At 50.8% G+C, this 25,416-nt stretch overlaps 1 protein-coding gene across 3 annotated transcripts in view; it reads left to right on the forward strand.

Annotated features, from left to right (window-relative positions):
* LOC110499902 (apoptotic protease-activating factor 1) overlaps window positions 1–25,416 on the forward strand; it is a 70,213-nt gene that overhangs the window by 9,466 nt on the left and 35,331 nt on the right. For all 3 annotated transcript variants that reach the window (XM_036957158.1, XM_036957159.1, XM_036957160.1), the window contains 17 exons: window positions 4,641–4,879; window positions 5,254–5,421; window positions 6,144–6,275; window positions 6,901–7,014; window positions 7,492–7,676; window positions 8,044–8,170; window positions 8,283–8,408; window positions 8,591–8,731; window positions 8,880–9,005; window positions 9,192–9,344; window positions 11,329–11,457; window positions 11,582–11,707; window positions 11,864–11,983; window positions 12,068–12,193; window positions 17,165–17,290; window positions 18,102–18,236; window positions 18,398–18,523. In XM_036957158.1, coding sequence (XP_036813053.1) covers window positions 4,641–4,879; window positions 5,254–5,421; window positions 6,144–6,275; window positions 6,901–7,014; window positions 7,492–7,676; window positions 8,044–8,170; window positions 8,283–8,408; window positions 8,591–8,731; window positions 8,880–9,005; window positions 9,192–9,344; window positions 11,329–11,457; window positions 11,582–11,707; window positions 11,864–11,983; window positions 12,068–12,193; window positions 17,165–17,290; window positions 18,102–18,236; window positions 18,398–18,523 — 2,399 coding nt within the window. The remainder of the gene's footprint in view (window positions 1–4,640; window positions 4,880–5,253; window positions 5,422–6,143; window positions 6,276–6,900; window positions 7,015–7,491; window positions 7,677–8,043; window positions 8,171–8,282; window positions 8,409–8,590; window positions 8,732–8,879; window positions 9,006–9,191; window positions 9,345–11,328; window positions 11,458–11,581; window positions 11,708–11,863; window positions 11,984–12,067; window positions 12,194–17,164; window positions 17,291–18,101; window positions 18,237–18,397; window positions 18,524–25,416) is intronic.

Consider the following 25,416-nt stretch of genomic DNA (forward strand, 5'->3'; position numbering starts at 1 on the left):
TTCCATCTCAGTTCGAAGTTCCAAGTCATCCCATTGGCCTTCATTTTCTCCTTTATCTGAGGAACAGAACCAGGCTTTATGCCCTGAACACCTAATTTTACTGAATATGTATTTATTAATACATTGTAGGATTAACTATTCACTCCTTTCCATGTACTTTGACTCAAAGAAGAGTGTTCAAATATTAGGTTTTTTTAAAACATTTTTAGCTCCCCTAGCAGTGCTGTTGAGGAACTAGAGCAAGCACACTTGTTGTTTTGTTTTGAACACAACCCTGCATCCCACCATCACACAATTACTGTTGTTTACACAATCCAAAAACGGCCCATTATAAATCGCAATCTGGGTCAGGTGGGCATAAAATCTGCCACTTTGAACCCGTAAACGGGTATGAGTGTAAAGAGTTAACTGACATGCATGGTTAAATGAAGGTAAAAGTCTAGAAATGAAGAGGGTGAGACTCACCTGCTGTAAAATGGCCTCCCTCTTCTTAGCATCATTCAGGTCCATGTTTGGGTCTGGGGTCATCCGCACTCTCACTACCTGTATCTTCTTGACTGTTGGGGGTCTTGGGTCTAACACATACAGTTGAAGTCGGAAGTTTACATCCAACTTAACCAAATACATTTAAACTCAGTTTTTCACAATTCCTGACATTAAATCCTAGTAAAAATTCCCTGTTTTAGGTCAGTTAGGATCACCACTTTATTTTAAGAATGTGAAATGTCAGAATAGTAGTAGAGAGAATTATTCATTTCAGCTTTTATTTCTTTCATCACATTCCCAGTGGGTCAGAAGTTTACATGCACTCAACAAGTATTTGGTAGCATTGCCTTAAAATTGTTTAACTTGGGTAAAATGTTTTGGGTAGCCTTCGACAACCTTCCCACAATAATTTGGGTGAATTTTGACCCATTCCTCCTGACAGCTGGTGTAACGGAGTCAGGTTTGTAGGCCTCCTTGCTCGCACACGCTTTTTCAGTTCTGGCCACAAATTTTCTATGGGATTGAGGTCAGGGCTTTGTGATGGCCACTCCAATACCTTGACATTGTTGTCCTTAAGCCATTTTGCCACAACTTTGGAAGTATGCTTGGGGTCATTGTCCATTTGGAAGACTCATTTTGCAGCCAAGCTTTAACTTCCTGACTGATGTCTTGAGATGTTGCTTCAATATATCTACATCATTTTCCCTCTTTATGATGCCATCTATTTTGTGAAGTTCACCAGTCCCTCCTGCAGCAAAGCACCCCCACAACATGATGCTGCCACTCCCGTGCTTCACTGTTGGGAAAGTGTTCTTCAGCTTGCAATCGTCCCCCCTTTTCCTCCAAACATAACGATGGTCATTATGACCAAACAGTTATATTTTTGTTTCATCAGACCAGAGGACATTTCTCCAAAAAGTATGATCTTTGTCCCAATGTACAGTTGCAAACCGTAGTCTGGCTTTATGGCGGTTTTGGAGCAGTGGCTTCTTCCTTGCTGAGTGGCCTTTCAGGTTATGTCGATATAGGACTCGTTTTACTGTGGACATAGATACTTTTGTACCTGATTCCTCCAGCATCTTCACCGGGTCCTTTTCTGTTGTTCTGGGATTGATTTGCACGTTTCGCACCAAAGTACGTTAATCTCTAGGAGACAGAAGTTGTTTCTTTCCTGAGCGGTATGACGGCTGCGTGGTCCATGGTGTTTATACTTGCGTACAATTGTTTGTACAGATGAACGTGGTACCTTCAGGCGATTGGAAATTGCTCCCAAGGATGAACCAGACTTGTGGAGGTCTTGGCTGATTTCTTTAGATTTACCGATGATGTCAAGCAAAGAGGCACGGAGTTTGAAGGTAGGCCTTGAAATACATCCACATGTACCCTTCCAATTGACTCAAATTATGTCAATTAGCCTATCAGATTCTTCTAAAGCCATGACATAATTTTCTGGAATTTTCCAAGCTGTTTAAAGGCACATTCAACTTAGTGTATGTAAACTTCTGACCCACTGGAATTGTAATGCAGTGAATTATAAGTGAAATAATCTGTCTGAAAACAATTGTTCAAAAAATGATTTGTCATGCACAAAACTATAGTTTGTTAACAAGAAATATGGTTGAAAAACTAGTTTTAATGACTCCAACCTAAGTGTATGTAAACTTCCGACTTCATCTAGATACACACTTACAGTTAAGATGAACATTCACTATTGCATACAAGAATGTCACATATTTAAATCTGTGTGGACAGTTATTCCAAATCAACAGCCCATTTAAGGAGATGAGTTTGGTGATGAGATGAGTTTGATCCCTTATTGTGCATAAGGGATCTTAACTTACTGCCGTAGCAAACAAAGGGACATTCCTTCAGACATTCTCTGTCTATCCATTGGCCTGAGGTACTGCGATTCCAAGCAGCGCAGGACTCGTTCAGTTCTCTGTCGACCCAGTATCTGAACGAGGAGTTACTCTGGTCCGACCACGTCCAGGTGTCTTTGAACAGGCCGATCCAAACGTTGCTTCTCCCGGCCACGTTACAGATTTCTTTGTTCTCAGTCTGGTTCCTCACACTGGCCAGGTCTGTGTGGTGCTTCCTGCAGTAGAGCTGAGCCTCCCTCCAGGTCATTAGCTGTTGAACCATTAGGAAACGACCAGCTGGAGGCTTAGTCCCTATGGGGACAAATGCAACCATCAGAGTTTGGATCAGAGTTTGGATCAGAGTTTGGATCGATGCCGTTTGAACTGTTGTCAATTCATAAACCTTTGGAAATCATAAGCTTGGAATTGACAAGAAATTTGAAAGATAAACATTGTGACCTTTAACCCCACAGTAATCTGTTGCGACCTTGATAACCCCACAGTAATCTGCGAACTTGAATGTGCTGCTGGTGTCCTCTTGTGTTACCAGGTTAGTGTGTTTTTAACTAGAATACACGTAGTATGTCACTCACCGTCGTAGCACACTGGAAAGTGTTGAGTAGTACAAAAATAGTCGTGCCATTTTCCAGAATTCTTCATGACACCACAATCTTCATTCAAATTCTCTGGCTGGTTTTGGTCCCAGAATTCACTAAACTGAGTCTGTCCCTCACTATAGTAGTCTATGTCTGCCAGAGACCACTGCCACCTGGAATACTGTCCCTTCTTCAGTCCTATCCACACTGCGCCAACATAACCGCTGTCTATAGTCAAGTGGTTAAGTCTGTTCATATCCTCCATGTTGCTTACGGTGGCCAGGTCCGTGTACTTCTCTCTGCAGTACCTCTGTGCTTCAGTCCAGTTTTTAGGGTCCCTTACATAGTGATACTGACAGGAGGATAGTGTGAAGAGCCCTGTGAAGAGGTGCATTGTCATCTCAGGTAACTGCCTCAAGGGCTGCAACATCAATAATATCTACCCTTCTACCCAGAGACTGCAACATCATCAATATAGACCCTTCTACCCAGAGGCTGCAACATCAATAATATCTACCCTTCTACCCAGAGGCTGCAACATCATTAATATAGACCCTTCTACCCAGAGGCTGCAACATCATTAATATAGACCCTTCTACCCAGAGACTGCAACATCATCAATATAGACCCTTCTACCCAGAGACTGCAACATCATTAATATAGACCCTTCTACCCAGAGGCTGCAACATCATTAATATAGACCCTTCTACCCAGAGGCTGCAACATCATTAATATAGACCCTTCTACTCAGAGGCTGCAACATCATTATTATAGACCCTTCTACCCAGAGGCTGCAACATCAATAATGTCTACCCTTCTACCCTTCTACCCAGAGGCTGCAACATAATTAATATAGACCCTTCTACCCAGAGGCTGCAATATCAATAGTCAAGTTCAGTTCTAAAAGTTGAAAGCAGAAAAAATCATAGTATTACTATTTCTTAAACTACTAATGTTCACATTTTAACTCTATTTAAAAGTATTGCACTTTAGCAGATTCAACTTCTCAAGGGCTTGATGGTTCATTGATTCTTTGATGGTGTTGGGTTGGAACACAAATGTGCTGGCTGCAGATATGCAATTGTAAATACATTGTAATAAAATATATATATTTTAAATATCATAATAAAACCACTGACCTGAGAAAAACACAATCACTTTCTTCTCCATGACAAACAATTCATAAAAAAGAAACCAATATTTTGAGCGAGCTGTCTTGACCTGGTGTACTGTGGATCCTCTGCATTCAGCTGCACCTTTCTCTGTAGGGCAGGCGCTATTTCAGAACAATGTGTTTCACAATACACAGTACACCTATTCATGTATTTTTATAGCTTGCTTTGTATAGTGGTTATGTTCAGTTCTCTCTTACCCGCAGGACATCAGTCAAATGAGTAGGAGGCTGTTAACCTGTTTTTGTTTGAGTCAAAAAACTGATAGTCAAATTAGTCTGAACATAATCTTTGGAGAAAAGGAGCCCTTAATGCCCACTGAAAACTCTATTAAACTTCAACGACTTTTAGAATTCCATTCTAAATCATGAAATTCAATTTCAATTAGTGAAATTTTAAATTCAATACATTAAATAATTAAATGTATCAAAACTAATAAATACAAATTAAATTTCTGTTACATCTCAACTCTTGGCACAATCAACCAGCCTACCTAAACCCCTCCTCTACCCTCCTCTCTTCCCCAGGCTCTCCCTTGGTGGTGTCCCTAATCGGGGCCCTGCTGCGGGAGTTCCCAGACCGCTGGGCCTACTACCTGCACACGCTCCAGCAGAAGAAGTTCAAGCGTATCCGTAAGTCGTCTTCGTATGACTACGATGCCCTTGACCAGGCCATGGCTGCCAGCATCCAGGTCCTGTCCAAGGAACACAGGGAGCTGTACATTGACCTCACCGTGCTGGAGAAGGACGTCAAAGTACCTGCCAAGGTCAGACTGGCCCGGGGGGATTATGGTTAAGCTTGGGTAGGTAAGTTTAGGCTAAACTAAGCTGGGCTACAGTAGGTTAGGGTAAGGCTATCCAGCACCTTCAGCCAGAAAGTATTCACAACCCATGGAGACATTGTGAGCTTTCCTTGTGGAAAGAAGGAGGGAATAAGATAATAAAAGACAAGGAAACAGGACATTCTCTGTCTCTAAATCTGTCTCTAAATCGAAGCCTGTTCTTCCATCAAAGGAGGCTGCTGAGGGGAGGACGGCTCATTATAATGTCTTGAATAGCGTTCCAGCCATTACTATGAGCTAGTCCTCCCCAATTAAGGTGCCACCAACCTCCGGTGTCCTCCATGTTCCTCTGCCTGCAGGTTCTGTCAGTTCTGTGGGATCTAGAACCGGAGGAGGTGGAGGACGTTCTCCAGGACTTTGTGAACAAGTCCCTACTGTTCCGTGACTGTCACCACCGGCCCTACCTCTACTACCTCCACGACCTCCAGCTGGACTTCCTGGCTGAGATGAACCGCTCTGGCCTAGAGGTGGGTCTCATACACTCCAACCAGTGGAGGCTGCTGAGAGGAGGACAACTCATAATAATATCCGGAATGGAATGGTATTAAATACTCCATTCCAGCCATTATTATGAGCCGTCCTCCCCTCAGCAGCCTCCTCTGACTCCAACATACACACCTCTATCTTCATTTACATAGGGTTGTTCTGTATGCTGGTGGCCATTTTGAAATGTATCTAAAGTTTGATGTTTGTTAACTTTTGTCAAATATGTTTGAATTAATTCATATTTTCTGAAATCCAATATAAGGAAAACACTGTCTTCTAGAGAATCAATGTACATATAAATTGGAGAACTAGACAGTCGCTTAAAGAATGAATCAGTTAGACTCATGTCTTCTATGCCCTGCATTATTGGGACATCAATCTACTATAATTAAGCAATAAGGTCTGAGGGGTTTGTGGTGTATGGCCAATATACTGTGTCCAGGCACTCCATGTTGCGTCCTGCTTAAGAACAGCCCTTCGCCGTGGTATATTGGCCATATACCACAAACCCCAGAGGTTCCTCATTGCTATTATAAACTGGTTACCAATGTGATTAAAGCAGTTAAAATAAATGTTTTGTCATATCTGTGCTATATGGTCTGTTATATTACGGCTGTCAGCCAATCAGCATTCAGGGCTAAAATCACCCAGTTTCTAATATGGTATGTTTTTGAACAAGCGTGTGTGTGTGTGTGTGTTCCAGAGCCTCCACACCAAGGTGGTGCGTCAGTACCAGCAGCGCTACAGCCAGGGTCCCCCCACCTCAGGAGATGAAGAGTGCCTCTACTGGTTCAGATTCCTCACCTACCACATGGCCAAGGCCAACCTCACACAGGTACGCACGCGTGCACACAAACACACACATCAAATCAACATTTTTGGGTCGCGTACACAGTTTAGCAGATGTTATAGCGGGTGCTGGGAAATGCTTGTGTTACTAGCTCCTAGCAGGGACACAAATAATCAAAAACTAAATCCAATTAACCACCCAAATAACACTATCAGAGCTTGTTTGAGCTTGTGTGAGTTTGAGCTTGTGTGAGTTTGAGCTTGTGTGAGCTTGTGTGAGTTTGAGCTTGTGTGAGCTTGAGCTTGTTTGAGCTTGTGAGTTTGAGCTTGTGTGTGTGAGTTTGAGCTTGTGTGAGAGAGCTGGTGTGTGAGGGAGTTGGTGTGAGTGTGTGTATTGTGTGAGCTGGTGTCTGTTTTGTGAACGAGTCTCTCTTAGCGTCTTGCTACAGGAGATGGTGTGATGGCTGTTCACAGTCTGATGGAGATAAAAGCACCACTCCGTATGATGGAGGCCTTCGCCAGACAAGCACAAGTCACTAATGTCTTTTTCTCTCTCTATTTCTTTCTATCTCCATCTCTTTCTCTCTCCCTGTATATTCTCTCTCTCTATTTCTGTTACCCTTACACCCCTCCCTTCCTTCTCTCCTCTCCTCCCCCCTCTCTCCCTTTAGGAGTTGTACTCTCTGATGTTTTCTCTGGACTGGGTCAGAACTAAAGCTCAGATTATGGGACCGGCTCATCTCATCAATGACTATTTGGAGTACAGCACCATACTGGACAAAGAGGTTTGATCAACACCCAAGTTCACTGAGGAACTTAGTGTACCTTGTTTTATCCTCATTTGATATGGTTTTCAGATCTTGTGGTTGGTATCAATTACTCGTAAGTCGATGGTGGCCTAGCGGTTAAGAGCATTGGGCCAGTAACCAGAACGTCGCTGGTTTGAATTCCTGGGCCGACTAGGTGAAAAATTTGTCCTTGTGCCCTTGAGCAAACAGTTACTCGTTTCATGCCCGTGAATACAATTGTTCTGTTCCAATAATCTCTCCTTTCTCCTGCAGTGTGTACTTGTTCAATTCCGCTCATGGTTTTGAAAGGAAGTGACTGTTGTATATAAACTCCCCCTAGCCTATGCCTTCTCCAATCCAATGCTTTTATGTGTGTAGTGAATAAATGCACACTTCAGGAAGCTGGACATATTATTGGGACGCACACCATTTGTCACATCCTCGCTGTGAGTCTCTCTTTATGGTCCCCCCCAGAACAGCGAGGTGCGGGGCCACTTCCAGGAGTTCCTGTCTCTGAACGGCCACCAGTTGGAGCAGCGTCCGTTCCCTGACGTAGTGCAGCTGGCCCTGTCCCAGCCAGACTCCTCTGAGGTGTACCGCCAGGCCCTGCTGCAGGCGCAGGAGAGGGCCACCAGAGGGGGACTCTACCTTGACTGGGTGTCAGTAGTAGGCCCGTACACACTACTCACGTGCTTATAAGTATACTCACTACTTAATCGGGGTGTACAGTATTGACCCCTAGCCCCTACCTCTTACTCCCTAGCCCTTATGCATTCCATTCCCCAGTCAACCATACCCTAACCATAGAGTTGGTTGAGTCGCAATTACCACAAAGCCTGTTTGAGCGTAGTGTCAGTGGCATTGCCCATGCTAAAACAGAAGCCTTTATACATGCAAAGACGTGCCCTCTATCCAACTCTATGACCATAACTCTACGTTTTAGTCTCATTCCCTGATGTTCTACTTCCTCTAACATCCCCTCATGCTCACGTTCTCTAAGTAATTTATGTTTGTGGTTTGTTCCAGGAACAAAAGTAGTCTGAAGAGCCTGTCTCGTCTGGTGGTCCAGCCCCACCAGGGATCCATCTACTCTGCCTGCTTCTCCCACGACGGCACCAAGATCGCCTCCTGTGGCTCCAGCAAGACACTGCGAGTAAGACACACACATTCTTTTGAAATAAATATTTTACACACTGTATCTCCCACACTTCCCTGTTTGTGTGAGTGGGTGTCCTCTATAAACTCTGCCCTGTGTGCGTCTCCAGGTGTTTAAGAGCACGTCTGGGGAGAAGCTGCTGGAGATCCAGGCCCACGACGATGAGGTGCTCTGCTGCGCCTTCTCCCCGGATGACCGTCTCCTAGCAACCTGCTCCAGTGATAGGAAGGTCAAGGTATGGTGTGGAAGCCTCTGCCATTCAAACTTTGGACAGACTTCAGACAGACTTGCCTGACAACCCGACTTCGACAGACGGAAGTCGTTTGTCTGTCTCTAATCTGTGTAGTGTAAAAGGTTTGGAAAGCAAATAAAAGAGTTGTATATCTATGTAACTACAGTATCTGTGTTGTGTGCCAGGTTTGGAATGTGGAGCGTGGGACTCTGATGAGGATGTTTGAGGACGAACACGAGGAGCAGGTCAACCACTGTCAGTTCACCAACACACGCCGACGCCTCCTACTGGCTACCTGTTCCAACGACAAGTTCATGAACACCAAGGTGTGTGTGTGTGTGTGTGTGTGTGTGTGTGTGTGTGTGTGTGTGTGTGTGTGTGATTTTAAAAACCATGAAGTAGGCCACATTTTTTGCACTCTGGCTATAAGATATATATATATATATATATATCCCACCCTCTCTCTCTCTCTAGCTGTGGAACATCAATAAACCCTCCTCCCAGAACACCATGTTTGGTCATTTGGAGCCTGTCAATCACTGCTGTTTCTCCCCTGATGACGCCTACCTCTCCACCTCTTCCAGTGACGGAACCCTGAAGGTGGGCGGGGCATAGTCACCACCTATGGCTTTGTGTGTTCATATTAGCAAATAAAGATAAAGGTTTTTAATTTAGGTGTAGACTACTACTATGTATTTAACAACATTAATTGTACGTACCTGTGTATGTGTTTCTGTATGCATGCATGTGTGCGTGCCTACCTGTGTGCTTGCATGTGTGTTTCAGCTGTGGGAGGTGTCCTCGGCCAATGAGTGGAAGTCCATAGACGTGGCGGACATGTTCTCGGAGCAGAGAGAGCAGACGGAGGTCATGGTGAAGTGCAGCACCTGGTCAGCAGGCGGCAGGACCATCATCTGTGCTGCCAGGAACGCAGTCTTTGTGAGTGTTGAAGAGCCAGCCCTCCCCTGCTGAGTGAGTAAGCCTCTGCTCTGCTCCGTCAGGCTGGCATGGGGCCGTGGCGTGGGCACAGGGATGATGTCATGATTCGGACCAGATTTGTTTAGCATGTTGCATCAGAGTAGGAACTGGCTGAATGTTGAATGGACTTCGGTAACTTGCTATGGCTAACACTACACTGAACAAAAATAGAAACCCAACATGCAACAATTTCTAAGATTTTACTGAGTTACAGTTCATAAAAGGAAATCTGTCAATGTAAATAAATTCATTAGGCCCCAATCTATGGATTTCACATGACTGGGGATACAGATATGCATCTGTTGGTCACAGATACCTTAAAATGTTTTAAATTTTTTTTAAGTTGGGCCGTGGATCAGAAAACCAGTCAGTATTTGGTGTGACCACCATTTGCTTCATGCAGTGTGAAATCTCCTTTGCATAGAATTGATCAGGCTGTTGATATTGGCCTGGGGAATGTTGCGGCTGTGGACGACTAGCATGCAGATGAGCTTCCCTGAGATGGTTTCTGACTGTTTGTGCAGAAATTCTTCAGTTGTGCAAACCCACAGTTTCATCAGCTGTCCGGTGGCTGGTCTCAGACGATCCTGCAGGTGAAGAAGCCGGATGTGAAGGTCCTGGGCTGGCATGTTGACTCCATTGTGTCCCACAGTTGTGTCAAGTTGGCTGGATGTCCTTTGGGTGGTGGACCATTCTTGATAAAACTGTGATAAACCCAGCAGCGTTGTAGTTTTTGACACAAACCAGTGCGTCTGGCACCTACTACCATACCCCGATCAAAGGCACTTAAATCTTTCGTCTTGCCCATTCACCCTCTGAATGGCACACGTACACAATCCATTTCTCAATTGTCTCAAGGCTTAAAGAAGGATTTTTAACCTGTCTCCTCCCTTTCATCTACACTGATTTGAAGTGGATCATCAATAAGCTTTCACCTGGATTCACCTGGTCAGTCTGTAATGGAAAGAGCAGGTGTTCATAATGTGTTGTACACCGTGTCGACGCACTGCGTAGCCTATCTGTCAAATTCTGTCAATATATTTGTGTTTAGCGGTATGTTCTTGTCTAGTAAACTGCTCCTAGAGCAATCTGTCCGTGAAGCAATGAGAATGCCCTGGACAACTTGTCTTTCATGTTTTGGTATTTGGGCCTGTCTGTCCATCAGAGGGTAGAAGCGTGTGTTCTGACTGAGAATGAAGCCGTCCCACTCCTGGGAAATGTAAAGGTCTCTGTGTCTGTTCTCTCCACTCCAGGAATCAGAGTGCCGTTGAATGTCAGAGTGGCGTTGAATGTCAGAGTTGTCAGTTTGTAGGCTAGTATTTATAGAAGAATAGATAGCTTGATGGACTTTAAAAACAATTATGGCTCGTAGAAACAGCAGTTGGAACCCCTTTTGTTTTCCACCTGAATCTCTGTTTTCTCTCCGTCTCTTTCCCTTTCTTTTCTTCGGTCTGCTTTTCCCTTCACAATCCCACACTTTGCCAAGTTGGAAGATATGGAAATCATCATCCATGGTTGAGATGCAGGTTGACATGTATTGTCATGAGTCTTGCCCTGGAGGCAGAACTGAGCCGGTTCCCGCTAGATGGGACAGCTGCAAAGTCAGAAAAATGAATGAAAACCAAACCTGCAGTTGAGACTTCACTTAGCAGCTTATCAGGCTATTACCATATTGCTTCCATTTAATCCCATCCTGTCATGTCCTTTACAGTTCACATTACATTTGAGTCATTTAGCAAAGACTCCAGATCAACTTACAATTAGATCTCTACATGGTCTGACCTAACAACCTCTGTGCCCTTCAAGGGGCCATCAAGAAGTGTCTAGATATCACAATATCACTAGCTTATGCATGGAAGCCAGCCATTTTGTGCCACACATATTGGCAGTTGCACTAGAGAGCGATAACTATGGTGTAGTGACAGATCCCTCCTGCTGTTCCCAGGTGTTTGATGTAGAGACGGCGGCCATGTTGTTAGAGATCCGGACCAGTCGTCTGAGCACGGTGCAGTACTGTCACGCCTGCCCCAGCAGCAACCTGGTGGCCATCGCACTGTCACACTATGCTGTGGAGGTACACACACACACAGCCTGTTGACTATTACACTGTGCCATGTACACACATGGTGGCTATAGCCCTATCAAACTACTACACCATCATACGGCAGGATATGACATCATACGTCTCCTCCCTCCAGCTGTGGGACATAGAGACCAGTAAGAAGATGGCTGACTGTAGTGGTCATCTGAGCTGGGTCCACGGAGTCCAGTTCTCCCCTGACGGATCTCTACTGCTCTCCTGTTCTGATGACCAGACCGTCAGGGTAAGTGTGTGTGTGTGTGTGTGTGTGTGTGCTGTCTGTCAATAATTTGTCCAATCTGTCTTCATCAGTTAACCCTTCTTGTGACATATTGTACTTAATCATTTAACCTTTTTAATAGCATAAAAAAATGTAATGCCTTTGTTATATGTGTGTCAGGTGTGGGAGACTAATAAAGTCCACACCTCCTCGGCTGTCTGTCTGAAGAGGGACTCTGACGTGCTCTTTAACAACGGTGACATTACTGTGGTCGCTGCCGACAACCGCAACAGACTGCAGGTGAGAGAGCTGGGCTGGACACACACACAATGACGTCTTACAGATGTGACAGGTGTTAACCCAGCAGGCTGGCGTGTGTTTCAGGTGAGGAATGGGAGGACCGGAGCGGTGATGTTCCAGTCAGAGAACCAGGAGTCTCGTATCTGCTGCACTGCTATCTGCTCACAGACCTCAGCCGTGGGGCTGGGACGAGAGGATGGGACGATACAGGTACACACACACACACACACACACACACACTGCTATCTGCTCACAGACCTCAGCCGTGGGGCTCGGACGAGAGGATGGGACTATACAGGTACACACACACACACTGCAATCTGCTCACAGACCTCAGCCGTGGGGCTGGGACGAGAGGATGGGACTATAGAGGTACACACACACACACTGCTATCTGCTCACAGACCTCAGCCGTGGGGCTGGGACGAGAGGATGGGACGATACAGGTACACACACACACACACACACACACACACTGCTATCTGCTCACAGACCTCAGCCGTGGGGCTCGGACGAGAGGATGGGACTATACAGGTACACACACACACACTGCAATCTGCTCACAGACCTCAGCCGTGGGGCTGGGACGAGAGGATGGGACTATACAGGTACACACACACACACTGCTATCTGCTCACAGACCTCAGCCGTGGGGCTGGGACGAGAGGATGGGACGATACAGGTACACACACACACACACACACACTGCTATCTGCTCACAGACCTCAGCCGTGGGGCTGGGACGAGAGGATGGGACTATACAGGTACACACACACACACTGCTATCTGCTCACAGACCTCAGCCGTGGGGCTGGGACGAGAGGATGGGACGATACAGGTACACACACACACACTGCTATCTGCTCACAGACCTCAGCCGTGGGGCTGGGACGAGAGGATGGGACTATACAGGTACACACACACACACTGCTATCTGCTCACAGACCTCAGCCGTGGGGCTGGGACGAGAGGATGGGACGATACAGGTACACACACACACACACAGGTACGCTCACATATACACACACTTTTACCCTCACACACATACCAGAAAGCAAAAATCTTCAAGGACACAAAAGTAGGAAAATGCTTACGTATAATTTATGCTTAACTTGACAAAAGTGCAGGTGCTATGAGGGAAAAGTGCCAGAAATGTAAAAGGCTTTTTGGCTGGAGAAGACGGTATCACTGCCAAACTTGATAAAGACCAACTGAGCTGTAGGAAAGGCAGGAAGAGACATTTTTGAAGGTAAAGCTGTACACAATGTTGCACCAAAACTAAGTTTGACAGTTTTTCCACTGGTGCTATTCTAGTAGCATTGTGACTACTGTGGTCTGCCTATGCTTGGTCGAAGTGGTGTGTGTGTGTGTGTGTGTGTGTGTGTGTGTGTAAAAATCATGTTCACCTTGCTGGAGGAGGTGTTTCTCACATCCAGTAATGGCTGGTGACATTGGGCTGGAAACCTCTGTCTGACCTGTCAACCCTGTCTCAGTCCTACTGTACGGTACCCAACTCTCTCTCTCTCTCTCTGCCTGCATCCCTCCCTCCCTCCCTCCGTACGATACCCAGCTCTCTGTCTCTCTGTGTCCCCTCAGGAACCTCTTTAATTAATAAAGGGGGCCTGGGCTCTAACCAACACAGGGGTTAATGGATTATAATAACTCGGGCCTCTTCTCTCTCACACACACACACACCTGGGTGTCTGTCTACTCTTCTCAGACAAGAAGGGGCTGAGGGATAAAGGGATGATAATGGTTGAAATGAGTGGAGCTGAAAGACTCTGCAGGGTTGTGTAATATCAGTTACTTAACATGTGAAAAGTGGGCATACCATGGAAATGTTGGTTTCACTGTGAGGATACTTGTGTTGGTCTTTACATGTTCCATTACATCTAATTCCTCTCATTTCCACCAGAGGGAGCTGCTGCTTTGTGTCCTTCCAGGTCCGCTGCTGCAGTAGTCTGCCCCCCTCTCTCTCGCTCGCACTCTCTCCCTCTAACTCTTGCTCTCTCTCTCGCTCTCTCGCACTCTCTCTTGCTCCCTCTAGCTCTTGTGCTCTCTCTCCCCCTCTAGCTCTTGCGCTCTCTCGCACTCACTCTCTCTCCCTCTAGCTCTCTCTCTCCCCCTCTAGCTCTCTCTCTCTTTCTCTCTCTCCCCCCTCTAGCTCTCTCTGCTCTCTCTGCTCTCTTTGCTCTCTCTCTTTTCTCTCTCTCTCTCACTCTCCACATCAGAGCCACTGTGCTATTAGAGCAGAGAGGTAAAAATTGACCAGAACTCTAATGAACTCACAAAGCAATGCCCTCGTTGTCATTGACTCAGTTTGACGCATGCCTTCTAGTCTTCTTTCTGGGCCGTAATTGCCACTTTGATTGCCTCGGTTCTCTCCTCTGAAATGACATGCTGTTTTTCTATTAAGAAGGAAAAGAAGAGAGGGACAGGAGTGTTGAAGAGAGTGTGTTCTACCCCAGGCAGGAGGGAAGACAGTTAGGCAGGTACTGAGGACCATTGGATGGAGGACTCTACAGCGGCTGACCCCTCACAGGGGCTTGTTGCTGGCGCTAGGGCTAGAAACAGGCAATGTGCAGGTATGGTAGCGTGATATGGCATGTGTGCGCGTCAGTGGAGGCTGCTGAGGGGAGGACGGCTCATAATAATGGCTGGAATGGAGTCAATGGAATTGTATCGAACACATGGTTTCTATGTGATTAATACCAGTCCAGCCATTACTATGAGCCGTCCTCCCCTCAGCAGCCTCCACTGTGTGCTTGGATCTGATTTCAAATCATATTACAAATACTTTGCTTTAGTCTGCCTAGATGGTCAGGGTGTGCACTGTTGGGACTATTCCATTTGTCCATTGCACCAGGCTCAATCAAGTCCTGATCTTTTTCAAATAGTATTTTAAGGTGTGTGTGTGTGTGTGTGTGTGTGTGTGTGTGTTCCTTGACCTTCTCAAAGGGATTGTGATCAGTGTTAGGGTGAGGGATAGCTCCAGTACTGTGGAGTGATCTATTGTTCAAATGGAGTTTTAAGGTGCACGTCACAGCATATCTTTCTGTATGCAGTATTACACTAGGGAGGCAGTGGATGAAAACAGATCAGGGATCAGTACATGTAAACCTGCTCATCGTAAGGTGCTCCGATGACCACTGCTCTCAGATCAGATCTGTGCTGCTTTCGTTGATCTGTTTATTCCTAAGCGTCATAAGCCAAACTAGTATTCCTACCGCTAACATGTTTTACTCAACCTTTCCCCCATATCGCCCTGAGCACCCTCAATGCTGCCTCATTCCCAAACCTTGAGGTGAGCTGGCAACCTTTCCCCCATATCGCCCTGAGCACCCTCAATGCTGCCTCATTCCCAAACCTTGAGGTGAGCTGGCAACCTTTCCCCCATATCGCCCTGAGCACCCTCAATGCTGCCTCATTCCCAAACCTTGAGGTGAGCTGGCAACCTTTCCCCCATAATGCCCTGAGCACCCTCAATGCTGCCTCATTCCCAAACCTTGAGGTGAGCTGGCAACCTTTCCCCCATATCGCCCTGAGCACCCTCAATGCTGCCTCATTCCCAAACCTTGAGGTGAGCTGGCAACCTTTCCCCCATATCGCCCTGAGCACCCTCAATGCTGCCTCATTCCCAAACCTTGAGGAGAGCTGGCAACCTTTTGAAACCCGTTTCCCAGTAGCATCGCAGAGCGTCCTCTGGTTGGCATGCCCTGCGGCTAGCCTTCTCACACGTTTGTTTCCCAGTAGCATCGCAGAGCGTCCTCTGGTTGGCATGCCCTGCGGCTAGCCTTCTCACGCGTTTGTTTCCCAGTAGCATCGCAGAGCGTCCTCTGGTTGGCATGCCCTGCGGCTAGCCTTCTCACACGTTTGTTTCCCAGTAGCATCGCAGAGCGTCCTCTGGTTGGCATGCCCTGCGGCTAGCCTTCTCACACGTTTGTTTCCCAGTAGCATCGCAGAGCGTCCTCTGGTTGGCATGCCCTGCGGCTAGCCTTCTCACACGTTTGTTTCCCAGTAGCATCGCAGAGTGTCCTCTGGTTGGCATGCCCTGCGGCTAGCCTTCTCACGCGTTTGTTTGAAGTAGGGTTTTATTTGAGAGGTTTAAATATTTTAGTACAAGGTGAATCCTAGATTGAGATTTCACCTTGCAGTGAGTGTCTGTGTGTGTGTGCATGCTTGCATGCATGTGTAGTCATTTTTTGTCTAAAGTTATGAGCTTGTGTGTTTCTTTGCCTTTTGGTTTATTGGTTTACACTACAGATATCGTACCAGGAGGGTTAATTGGGTTGAATTAATTTGCGATAATATTAATAGACTTCAAGTATGGCCCTTATTGTTTCTAAATCTTACCATCTTAATGAATAACTTAAGTTTAATAGCTTAAGTTTGCAATTTACAATAGTTCAATGTCAACAGAATTCAGCCTTAATATTTTAGTCCAACTACTTAGTCAAGTTAGCAAAGATTGCGCAGGAAGTTTGTAAGACAGTTCGGACTTCTAGGACCTCAATAATGTGCTCTATGTTGTCAGAGTTTCCGTTGTCTCCCTTTATAAGATTAAAGGTGTTTTGTAACTTGAAGCCATTTCTTTGGGCATCAGAGCTGTTTTTTGTCCTGCTGTGGCAGTGTTGTCTGTCAGACCCTCACACAAAGCAGTCAGGGCAGATCCACTCTGCTAATGGACTGATCAATTGCACGCAGAGCCCGGTAATATTTAAAACATGTCCTTTTTGATGAGCTTATCACTGTCAACCCAAACGCATTACTTTGGTCTCCTTTTTTATTCTAATATATTTTATTATTTTTATTTTGCTCCACATCTTTATCTTTTACTAGTTTTGGTCTAGGCTTACCCATAGACAGTCAGAAGGTTATCAATTTATCCCCCCAGCTTTCCCCTCTAAATATCTCTGTGTTCCCTCTTCTTTCTGTCTCCTGTTTTCCATCTCACTTGAGCAGTTGCTTGTTTTTACACGTTTGGGAGCTAAATATAGTGTGTATATCTTTATTTAATTTTTTCTAAGTTTACTATTCTGTTAGTCAACCCCTCTCCAACTTATTGGGATGTGTGTCAACTCGTGATTTTAATAGATTGTTTTTGCTCTTTTGACAGTAATAAAGGATTGACATACAATCATCTGTCTCTCTCCCTTCTCCTCCCTCCCTCTCTCTCCCCAGGTGTTGGAGATGCCGTCGGGGACCTCTCTAGCCACTCTTCAGGGTCACACCAGGGCAGTTCTCCACTGCCAGTTCACCCCGGAGGGACACACACTCATCACCTCCTCTGAGGACACCACCATACGGGTGGGGCCCTTCTCTTTCTTCCTCATCCTTCTTTCTTCTCTTCTCTTCTGGGGTTTGTTTATTCCCTCCCTGTGTGTCTGCGTATGTGTGTGTGTCTGTGCGTGTGTCTGATGTTTTCGGACTGTTCCGCTCTGTCACCCCTAACAGCTCTCCTCTACATTTCCAGCTCACTGAACATATCCTCTCATCTCCTCTGTCTCTCTCATTTCCTCTCTTCAGTTTTTAGGACTGCCTGTCCACTGCCAGACCTATCTGCCTATCAGAAGTACACACACTATCCAGAGCACCACATTGCTGCAAATCAGAACAGCACAGCCTCACTTTGTATTCATCTTACTCTGTATTCTCCTGTTTAGTCTCCTGTTTAGTCCCTTACTGTCCATGGACCGTCTCCTGTTCATATGAATAATGTTTGAGTAGCTTCGCTGAAAAGGGAATATTTGGTGGATAGATTCACTTTGAGGAAATGTTCACCTACAGGGAATGTGAATAGCTCTATACAGACAACATAGCTGTTACTCTGACCACTGGCTTCTGGAGTGGTGAGAGTTTGATATGTCAATCAATTGTCTGAGATATTTGCATAGAGGCCAATATTCTGCCCAGTGCCCATTCCCTCCTAGCAGCTGAATACTCCCATTCTGGGCACAGATCCAGGATCAGCTTACCCTCCATAACTGTGGTTGTGCTAAATCCCTGGTTGAGGTGCAACTTTTACCCACTCCAGTACCAGAAGGTGATCGCTCTCGTGCTCTTTCTCGCGCTTTATCTCGCTCTCTCTCTGTCTCCCTCTCTCTCCCCCCCCCTGTAGGTGTGGAGGTGGAGGACAGGTGAGTGTGTGGTTCTGGAGGGCCACAAGGAGCAGGTCAGATGCTTCTCTCTGCTCACCACCACACCCTCCTCAGAGACACATCTCCTCAGCTGGTCCTTTGACGGCACCATCAAGGTAATACAGACAGACAGTAAGACTTAGAAAAACACACGCATGCATGCAAAACCTGTTAAAAGCAACAAGTTACAATCAGCGTGCACTTACATGAACTGAAGGATATTTACTAGAGGGAGGTGACACCGAAAGCGTCTCCCCCTCTCGCTCCCTTCCCCCAGGTGTGGGACATGTCTAGTGGTGAACGGCTGCAGGATCTAGTGTGTCACCAGGGGGCGGTGCTAGCCTGTGACGTGTCGCCTGACGGACAGCTCTTCGCCACCACCTCCGCTGACAAGACTGCCAAGGTAACACACACGTGTCATCAGTATGCGGCAGAACCTAGCCTAAATTCTTAGATCTGTGTGAGACAGACATGTTGTCTATATCATGATCCTTTCAGAACCGTGTGTATAGTGTACATTATTATGCGGTCAACTAAAGGTCATTGGTAGCTTGGGGTGGACATGTTAGCGGTCGCTAACTTAGCCAGCGGTCAAGCCGCCCACTCGCCTCCCTGGCCCTCCAGTGGTCAAGCCGCCCACTCGCCTCCCTGGCCCTCCAGCGGTCAAGCCGCCCACTCGCCTCCCTGGCCCTCCAGCAGTCAAGCCGCCCACTCGCCTCCCTGGCCCTCCAGCGGTCAAGCCGCCCACTCGCCTCCCTGGCCCTCCAGCGGTCAAGCCGCCCACTCGCCTCCCTGGCCCTCCAGCGGTCAAGCCGCCCACTCGCCTCTCTGGCCCTCCAGTGGTCAAGCCACCCACTCGCCTCCCTGGCCCTCCAGCAGTCAAGCCACCCACTCGCCCTCCAGCGGTTTAAGCCGCCCACTCGCCTCCCAGGCCCTCCAGCGGTCAAGCCACCCACTCGCCTCCCTGGCCCTCCAGCGGTCAAGCCACCCACTCGCCCTCCAGCGGTCAAGCCACCCACTCGCCCTCCAGCGGTCAAGCCGCCCACTCGCCTCCCTGGCCCTCCAGTGGTCAAGCCGCCCACTCGCCTCCCTGGCCCTCCAGTGGTCAAGCCACCCATTCGCCTCCCTGGCCCTCCAGCGGTCAAGCCACCCACTCGCCCTCCAGCAGTCAAGCCGCCCACTCGCCTCCCTGGCCCTCCAGCGGTCAAGCCGCCCACTCGCCTCCCTGGCCCTCCAGCGGTCAAGCCGCCCACTCGCCTCCCTGGCCCTCCAGCGGTCAAGCCGCCCACTCGCCTCTCTGGCCCTCCAGTGGTCAAGCCACCCACTCGCCTCCCTGGCCCTCCAGCAGTCAAGCCACCCACTCGCCCTCCAGCGGTTTAAGCCGCCCACTCGCCTCCCAGGCCCTCCAGCGGTCAAGCCACCCACTCGCCTCCCTGGCCCTCCAGCGGTCAAGCCACCCACTCGCCCTCCAGCGGTCAAGCCACCCACTCGCCCTCCAGCGGTCAAGCCGCCCACTCGCCTCCCTGGCCCTCCAGTGGTCAAGCCGCCCACTCGCCTCCCTGGCCCTCCAGTGGTCAAGCCACCCATTCGCCTCCCTGGCCCTCCAGCGGTCAAGCCACCCACTCGCCCTCCAGCAGTCAAGCCGCCCACTCGCCTCCCTGGCCCTCCAGCGGTCAAGCCACCCACTCGCCTCCCTGGCCCTCCAGCGGTCAAGCCACCCACCCGCCTCCCTGGCCCTCCAGCGGTCAAGCCACCCACTCGCCCTCCAGCGGTCAAGCCGCCCACTCGCCTCCCTGGCCCTCCAGCGGTCAAGCCGCCCACTCGCCTCCCTGGCCCTCCAGCGGTCAAGCCGCCCACTCGCCTCCCTGGCCCTCCAGCGGTCAAGCCGCCCACTCGCCTCCCTGGCCCTCCAGCGGTCAAGCCACCCACCCGCCTCCCTGGCCCTCCAGCGGTCAAGCCACCCACTCGCCCTCCAGCGGTCAAGCCGCCCACTCGCCTCCCTGGCCCTCCAGCGGTCAAGCCGCCCACTCGCCTCCCTGGCCCTCCAGCGGTCAAGCCGCCCACTCGCCTCCCTGGCCCTCCAGCGGTCAAGCCGCCCACTCGCCTCCCTTGCCCTCCAGCGGTCAAGCCGCCCACTCGCCTCCCTGGCCCTCCAGCGGTCAAGCCGCCCACTCGCCTCCTTGGCCCTCCAGCGGTCAAGCCGCCCACTCGCCTCCCTGGCCCTCCAGTGGTCAAGCTGCCCACTCGCCTCCCTGGCCCTCCAGCGGTCAAGCCGCCCACTCGCCTCCCTGGCCCTCCAGCGGTCAAGCCGCCCACTCGCCTCCCTGGCTATCCAGCGGTCAAGCCGCCCACTCGCCTCCCTGATCCTCCAGCGGTCAAGCCACCCACTCGCTTCCCTGTCCCTCCAGCGGTCAAGCCGCCCACTCACCCTCCAGCGGTCAAGCCGCCCACTCGCCTCCCTGGCCCTCCAGCGGTCAAGCCGCCCACTCGCCTCCCTGGCCCTCCAGCGGTCAAGCCGCCCACTCGCCTCCCTGGCCCTCCAGCGGTCAAGCCGCCCACTCGCCTCTCTGGCCCTCCAGCGGTCAAGCCACCCACTCGCCTCCCTGGCCCTCCAGCAGTCAAGCCACCCACTCGCCTCCCTGGCCCTCCAGCAGTCAAGCCACCCACTCGCCCTCCAGCGGTTAAGCCGCCCACTCGCCTCCCTGGCCCTCCAGCGGTCAAGCCACCCACTCGCCTCCCTGGCCCTCCAGCGGTCAAGCCACCCACTCGCCCTCCAGCGGTCAAGCCGCCCACTCGCCTCCCTGGCCCTCCAGCGGTCAAGCCGCCCACTCGCCTCCCTGGCCCTCCAGCGGTCAAGCCGCCCACTCGCCTCCCTGGCCCTCCAGCAGTCAAGCCGCCCACTCGCCTCCCTGGCCCTCCAGCGGTCAAGCCGCCCACTCGCCTCCCTGGCCCTCCAGCGGTCAAGCCGCCCACTCGCCTCCCTGGCCCTCCAGCGGTCAAGCCGCCCACTCGCCTCTCTGGCCCTCCAGTGGTCAAGCCACCCACTCGCCTCCCTGGCCCTCCAGCAGTCAAGCCACCCACTCGCCCTCCAGCGGTTTAAGCCGCCCACTCGCCTCCCAGGCCCTCCAGCGGTCAAGCCACCCACTCGCCTCCCTGGCCCTCCAGCGGTCAAGCCACCCACTCGCCCTCCAGCGGTCAAGCCACCCACTCGCCCTCCAGCGGTCAAGCCGCCCACTCGCCTCCCTGGCCCTCCAGTGGTCAAGCCGCCCACTCGCCTCCCTGGCCCTCCAGTGGTCAAGCCACCCATTCGCCTCCCTGGCCCTCCAGCGGTCAAGCCACCCACTCGCCCTCCAGCAGTCAAGCCGCCCACTCGCCTCCCTGGCCCTCCAGCGGTCAAGCCGCCCACTCGCCTCCCTGGCCCTCCAGCGGTCAAGCCGCCCACTCGCCTCCCTGGCCCTCCAGCGGTCAAGCCGCCCACTCGCCTCTCTGGCCCTCCAGTGGTCAAGCCACCCACTCGCCTCCCTGGCCCTCCAGCAGTCAAGCCACCCACTCGCCCTCCAGCGGTTTAAGCCGCCCACTCGCCTCCCAGGCCCTCCAGCGGTCAAGCCACCCACTCGCCTCCCTGGCCCTCCAGCGGTCAAGCCACCCACTCGCCCTCCAGCGGTCAAGCCACCCACTCGCCCTCCAGCGGTCAAGCCGCCCACTCGCCTCCCTGGCCCTCCAGTGGTCAAGCCGCCCACTCGCCTCCCTGGCCCTCCAGTGGTCAAGCCACCCATTCGCCTCCCTGGCCCTCCAGCGGTCAAGCCACCCACTCGCCCTCCAGCAGTCAAGCCGCCCACTCGCCTCCCTGGCCCTCCAGCGGTCAAGCCACCCACTCGCCTCCCTGGCCCTCCAGCGGTCAAGCCACCCACCCGCCTCCCTGGCCCTCCAGCGGTCAAGCCACCCACTCGCCCTCCAGCGGTCAAGCCGCCCACTCGCCTCCCTGGCCCTCCAGCGGTCAAGCCGCCCACTCGCCTCCCTGGCCCTCCAGCGGTCAAGCCGCCCACTCGCCTCCCTGGCCCTCCAGCGGTCAAGCCGCCCACTCGCCTCCCTGGCCCTCCAGCGGTCAAGCCACCCACCCGCCTCCCTGGCCCTCCAGCGGTCAAGCCACCCACTCGCCCTCCAGCGGTCAAGCCGCCCACTCGCCTCCCTGGCCCTCCAGCGGTCAAGCCGCCCACTCGCCTCCCTGGCCCTCCAGCGGTCAAGCCGCCCACTCGCCTCCCTGGCCCTCCAGCGGTCAAGCCGCCCACTCGCCTCCCTTGCCCTCCAGCGGTCAAGCCGCCCACTCGCCTCCCTGGCCCTCCAGCGGTCAAGCCGCCCACTCGCCTCCTTGGCCCTCCAGCGGTCAAGCCGCCCACTCGCCTCCCTGGCCCTCCAGTGGTCAAGCCGCCCACTCGCCTCCCTGGCCCTCCAGCGGTCAAGCCGCCCACTCGCCTCCCTGGCCCTCCAGCGGTCAAGCCGCCCACTCGCCTCCCTGGCTATCCAGCGGTCAAGCCGCCCACTCGCCTCCCTGATCCTCCAGCGGTCAAGCCACCCACTCGCTTCCCTGTCCCTCCAGCGGTCAAGCCGCCCACTCGCCCTCCAGCGGTCAAGCCGCCCACTCGCCTCCCTGGCCCTCCAGCGGTCAAGCCGCCCACTCGCCTCCCTGGCCCTCCAGCGGTCAAGCCGCCCACTCGCCTCCCTGGCCCTCCAGCGGTCAAGCCGCCCACTCGCCTCTCTGGCCCTCCAGCGGTCAAGCCACCCACTCGCCTCCCTGGCCCTCCAGTGGTCAAGCCACCCACTCGCCTCCCTGGCCCTCCAGCAGTCAAGCCACCCACTCGCCCTCCAGCGGTTAAGCCGCCCACTCGCCTCCCTGGCCCTCCAGCGGTCAAGCCACCCACTCGCCTCCCTGGCCCTCCAGCGGTCAAGCCACCCACTCGCCCTCCAGCGGTCAAGCCGCCCACTCGCCTCCCTGGCCCTCCAGCGGTCAAGCCGCCCACTCGCCTCCCTGGCTATCCAGCGGTCAAGCCGCCCACTCGCCTCCCTGGCCCTCCAGCGGTCAAGCCACCCACTCGCCTCCCTGGCCCTCCAGCGGTCAAGCCACCCACTCGCCCTCCAGCGGTCAAGCCGCCCACTCGCCTCCCTGGCCCTCCAGTGGTCAAGCCACCCACTCGCCTCCCTGGCCCTCCAGTGGTCAAGCCGCCCACTCGCCTCCCTGGCCCTCCAGCGGTCAAGCCGCCCACTCGCCTCCCTGGCTATCCAGCGGTCAAGCCGCCCACTCGCCTTCCTGTTCCTCCAGCGGTCAAGCCGCCCACTCGCTTCCCTGTCCCTCCAGCGGTCAAGCCGCCCACTTGCCTCCCTGTCTCTTCAGCGGTCATTAAGTCTGACTGCAACCTACAGACCGTACCGCAGGCCCTCTCCTCTCCTCCTACCCAGCATTACCTGTGTGTGTGCGTGTTTGTGAGAGAGAGCAGGCTGCTGCTCTGCGGTTGACTTTGACACTGTAGGTTGGTAGAGGATCTCTCCTCTTGACTAGGTTTTCACTCTGTCACCTTACTGTGTTTTTGCCCTCGATCGACCTTCCTCGTTCTCTCCATCAGTGTGTGTTGTTCCCTCTTTCTTCTATTTTCTATCCTTGTTTCCCCCTCTGTCTTCTGTCAGTCACAGGATCATTGAGTTGGTCACTCACTGTGGGAATGTCTATTTGTCAGCATCCAAATTGACATGGGAGGATTGCGCGTGTGTGTGTGTGTGTTCCTATTTTGTTGCATTACAACCTGTAATTTAAGGGGATTTTTATTTGGATTTCATGTAATGGACATACATAAAATAGTCCAAATTGGTGAAGTAACAAACAAAAAACAACTGAAAAGTGGTGTGTGCATATGTATTCACCCCCTAAATAAGATATGGTGCAACCAATTACCTTCAGAAGTCACATAATTAGTTAGATTGCACATAGGTGGACTTTATTTAAGTGTCACATGATCTCAGTGTATATATACACCTGTTCTGAAAGGCCCCAGAGTCTGCAACACCACTAAGCAAGGGGTACCACCAAGCAAGCAGCACTATGAAGACCAAAGAGCTCTCCAAACAGGTCAGGGACAAAGTTGTAGTGAAGTACAGATCAGGGTTCGGTTATAAAAAATAAAAAACTTTGAACGTCCCATGGAGCACAATTTAAAACCATAATTTTTTTTTAAATTGGAAAGAATATGGCACCACATCAAACCTGCCAAGAGAGGGCCGCCCACCAAAACTCACGGACCAGGCAAGGAGGGCATTAATCAGAGAGGCAACAAAGAAACCAAAGATAACACTGAAGGAGCTGCAAAGCTCCACAGCGGAGATTGGAGTATTTGTCCATAGGACCACTTTAAGCCGTACACTCCACAGAGCTGGGCTTTACGGAAGAGTGGCCAGAAAATATAAGCAAACGTTTGGTGTTCGCCAAAAGGCATGTGGGAGACTCCCCAAACATATGGAAGAAGGTACTCTGGTCAGATGAGACTAAAATTTAGCTTTTTGGCCATCAAGGAAACTGTTATGTCTGGCGCAAACCCAACACCTCACACCACCCCAAGGACACCATCCCCACAGTGAAGCATGGTGGTGGCAGCATCATGCTGTGGGGATGTTTGTCACCGGCAAGGACTGGGAAACTGGTCAGAATTGAAGGAATGATGGATGGCGCTAAATACAGGGAAATTCTTGAGGGGAAATCTGTTTGTCTTCCAGAGATTTGAGACTGGGACGGAGGTTCACCTTGCAACAGGACAATGACCCTAAGCATACTGCTAAAGCAACACTTGAGTGGTTTAAGGGGAAACATTTAAATGTCTTGGAATGGCCTAGTCAAAGCCTAGACTTCAATCCAATTGAGGATCTGTGGTATGACTTAAAGATTGCTGTACACCAGCGGAACCCATCTAACTTGAAGGAGCTGGAGCTGTTTTGCCTTGAAGAATGGGCGAAAATCTCAATGGCTAGATGTGCCAAGCTTACATACCCCAAGAGACTTGCAGCTATAATTGCTGCAAAAGGTAGCTCTACGAAGTATTGACTTTTGGGGGGGGGGTGAATAGTTATGCCCGCTCAAGTTATTTTTTTTTGTCTTATTTCTTGTTTGTTTCACAATAAAAACTATTTTGCATCTTCAAAGTGGTAAGCATGTTGTGTAAATCAAATGATACAACCCCCCCCCCAAATCTATTTTAATTCCAGGGTGTAAGGCAACAAAATAGGAAAAATGCCAATACTTTCATAAGCCACTGT

The sequence above is a fragment of the Oncorhynchus mykiss genome, chromosome 21 (genome assembly GCF_013265735.2).
Source record: "Oncorhynchus mykiss isolate Arlee chromosome 21, USDA_OmykA_1.1, whole genome shotgun sequence".
NCBI classification, from domain to species: Eukaryota; Metazoa; Chordata; class Actinopteri; order Salmoniformes; family Salmonidae; genus Oncorhynchus; species Oncorhynchus mykiss.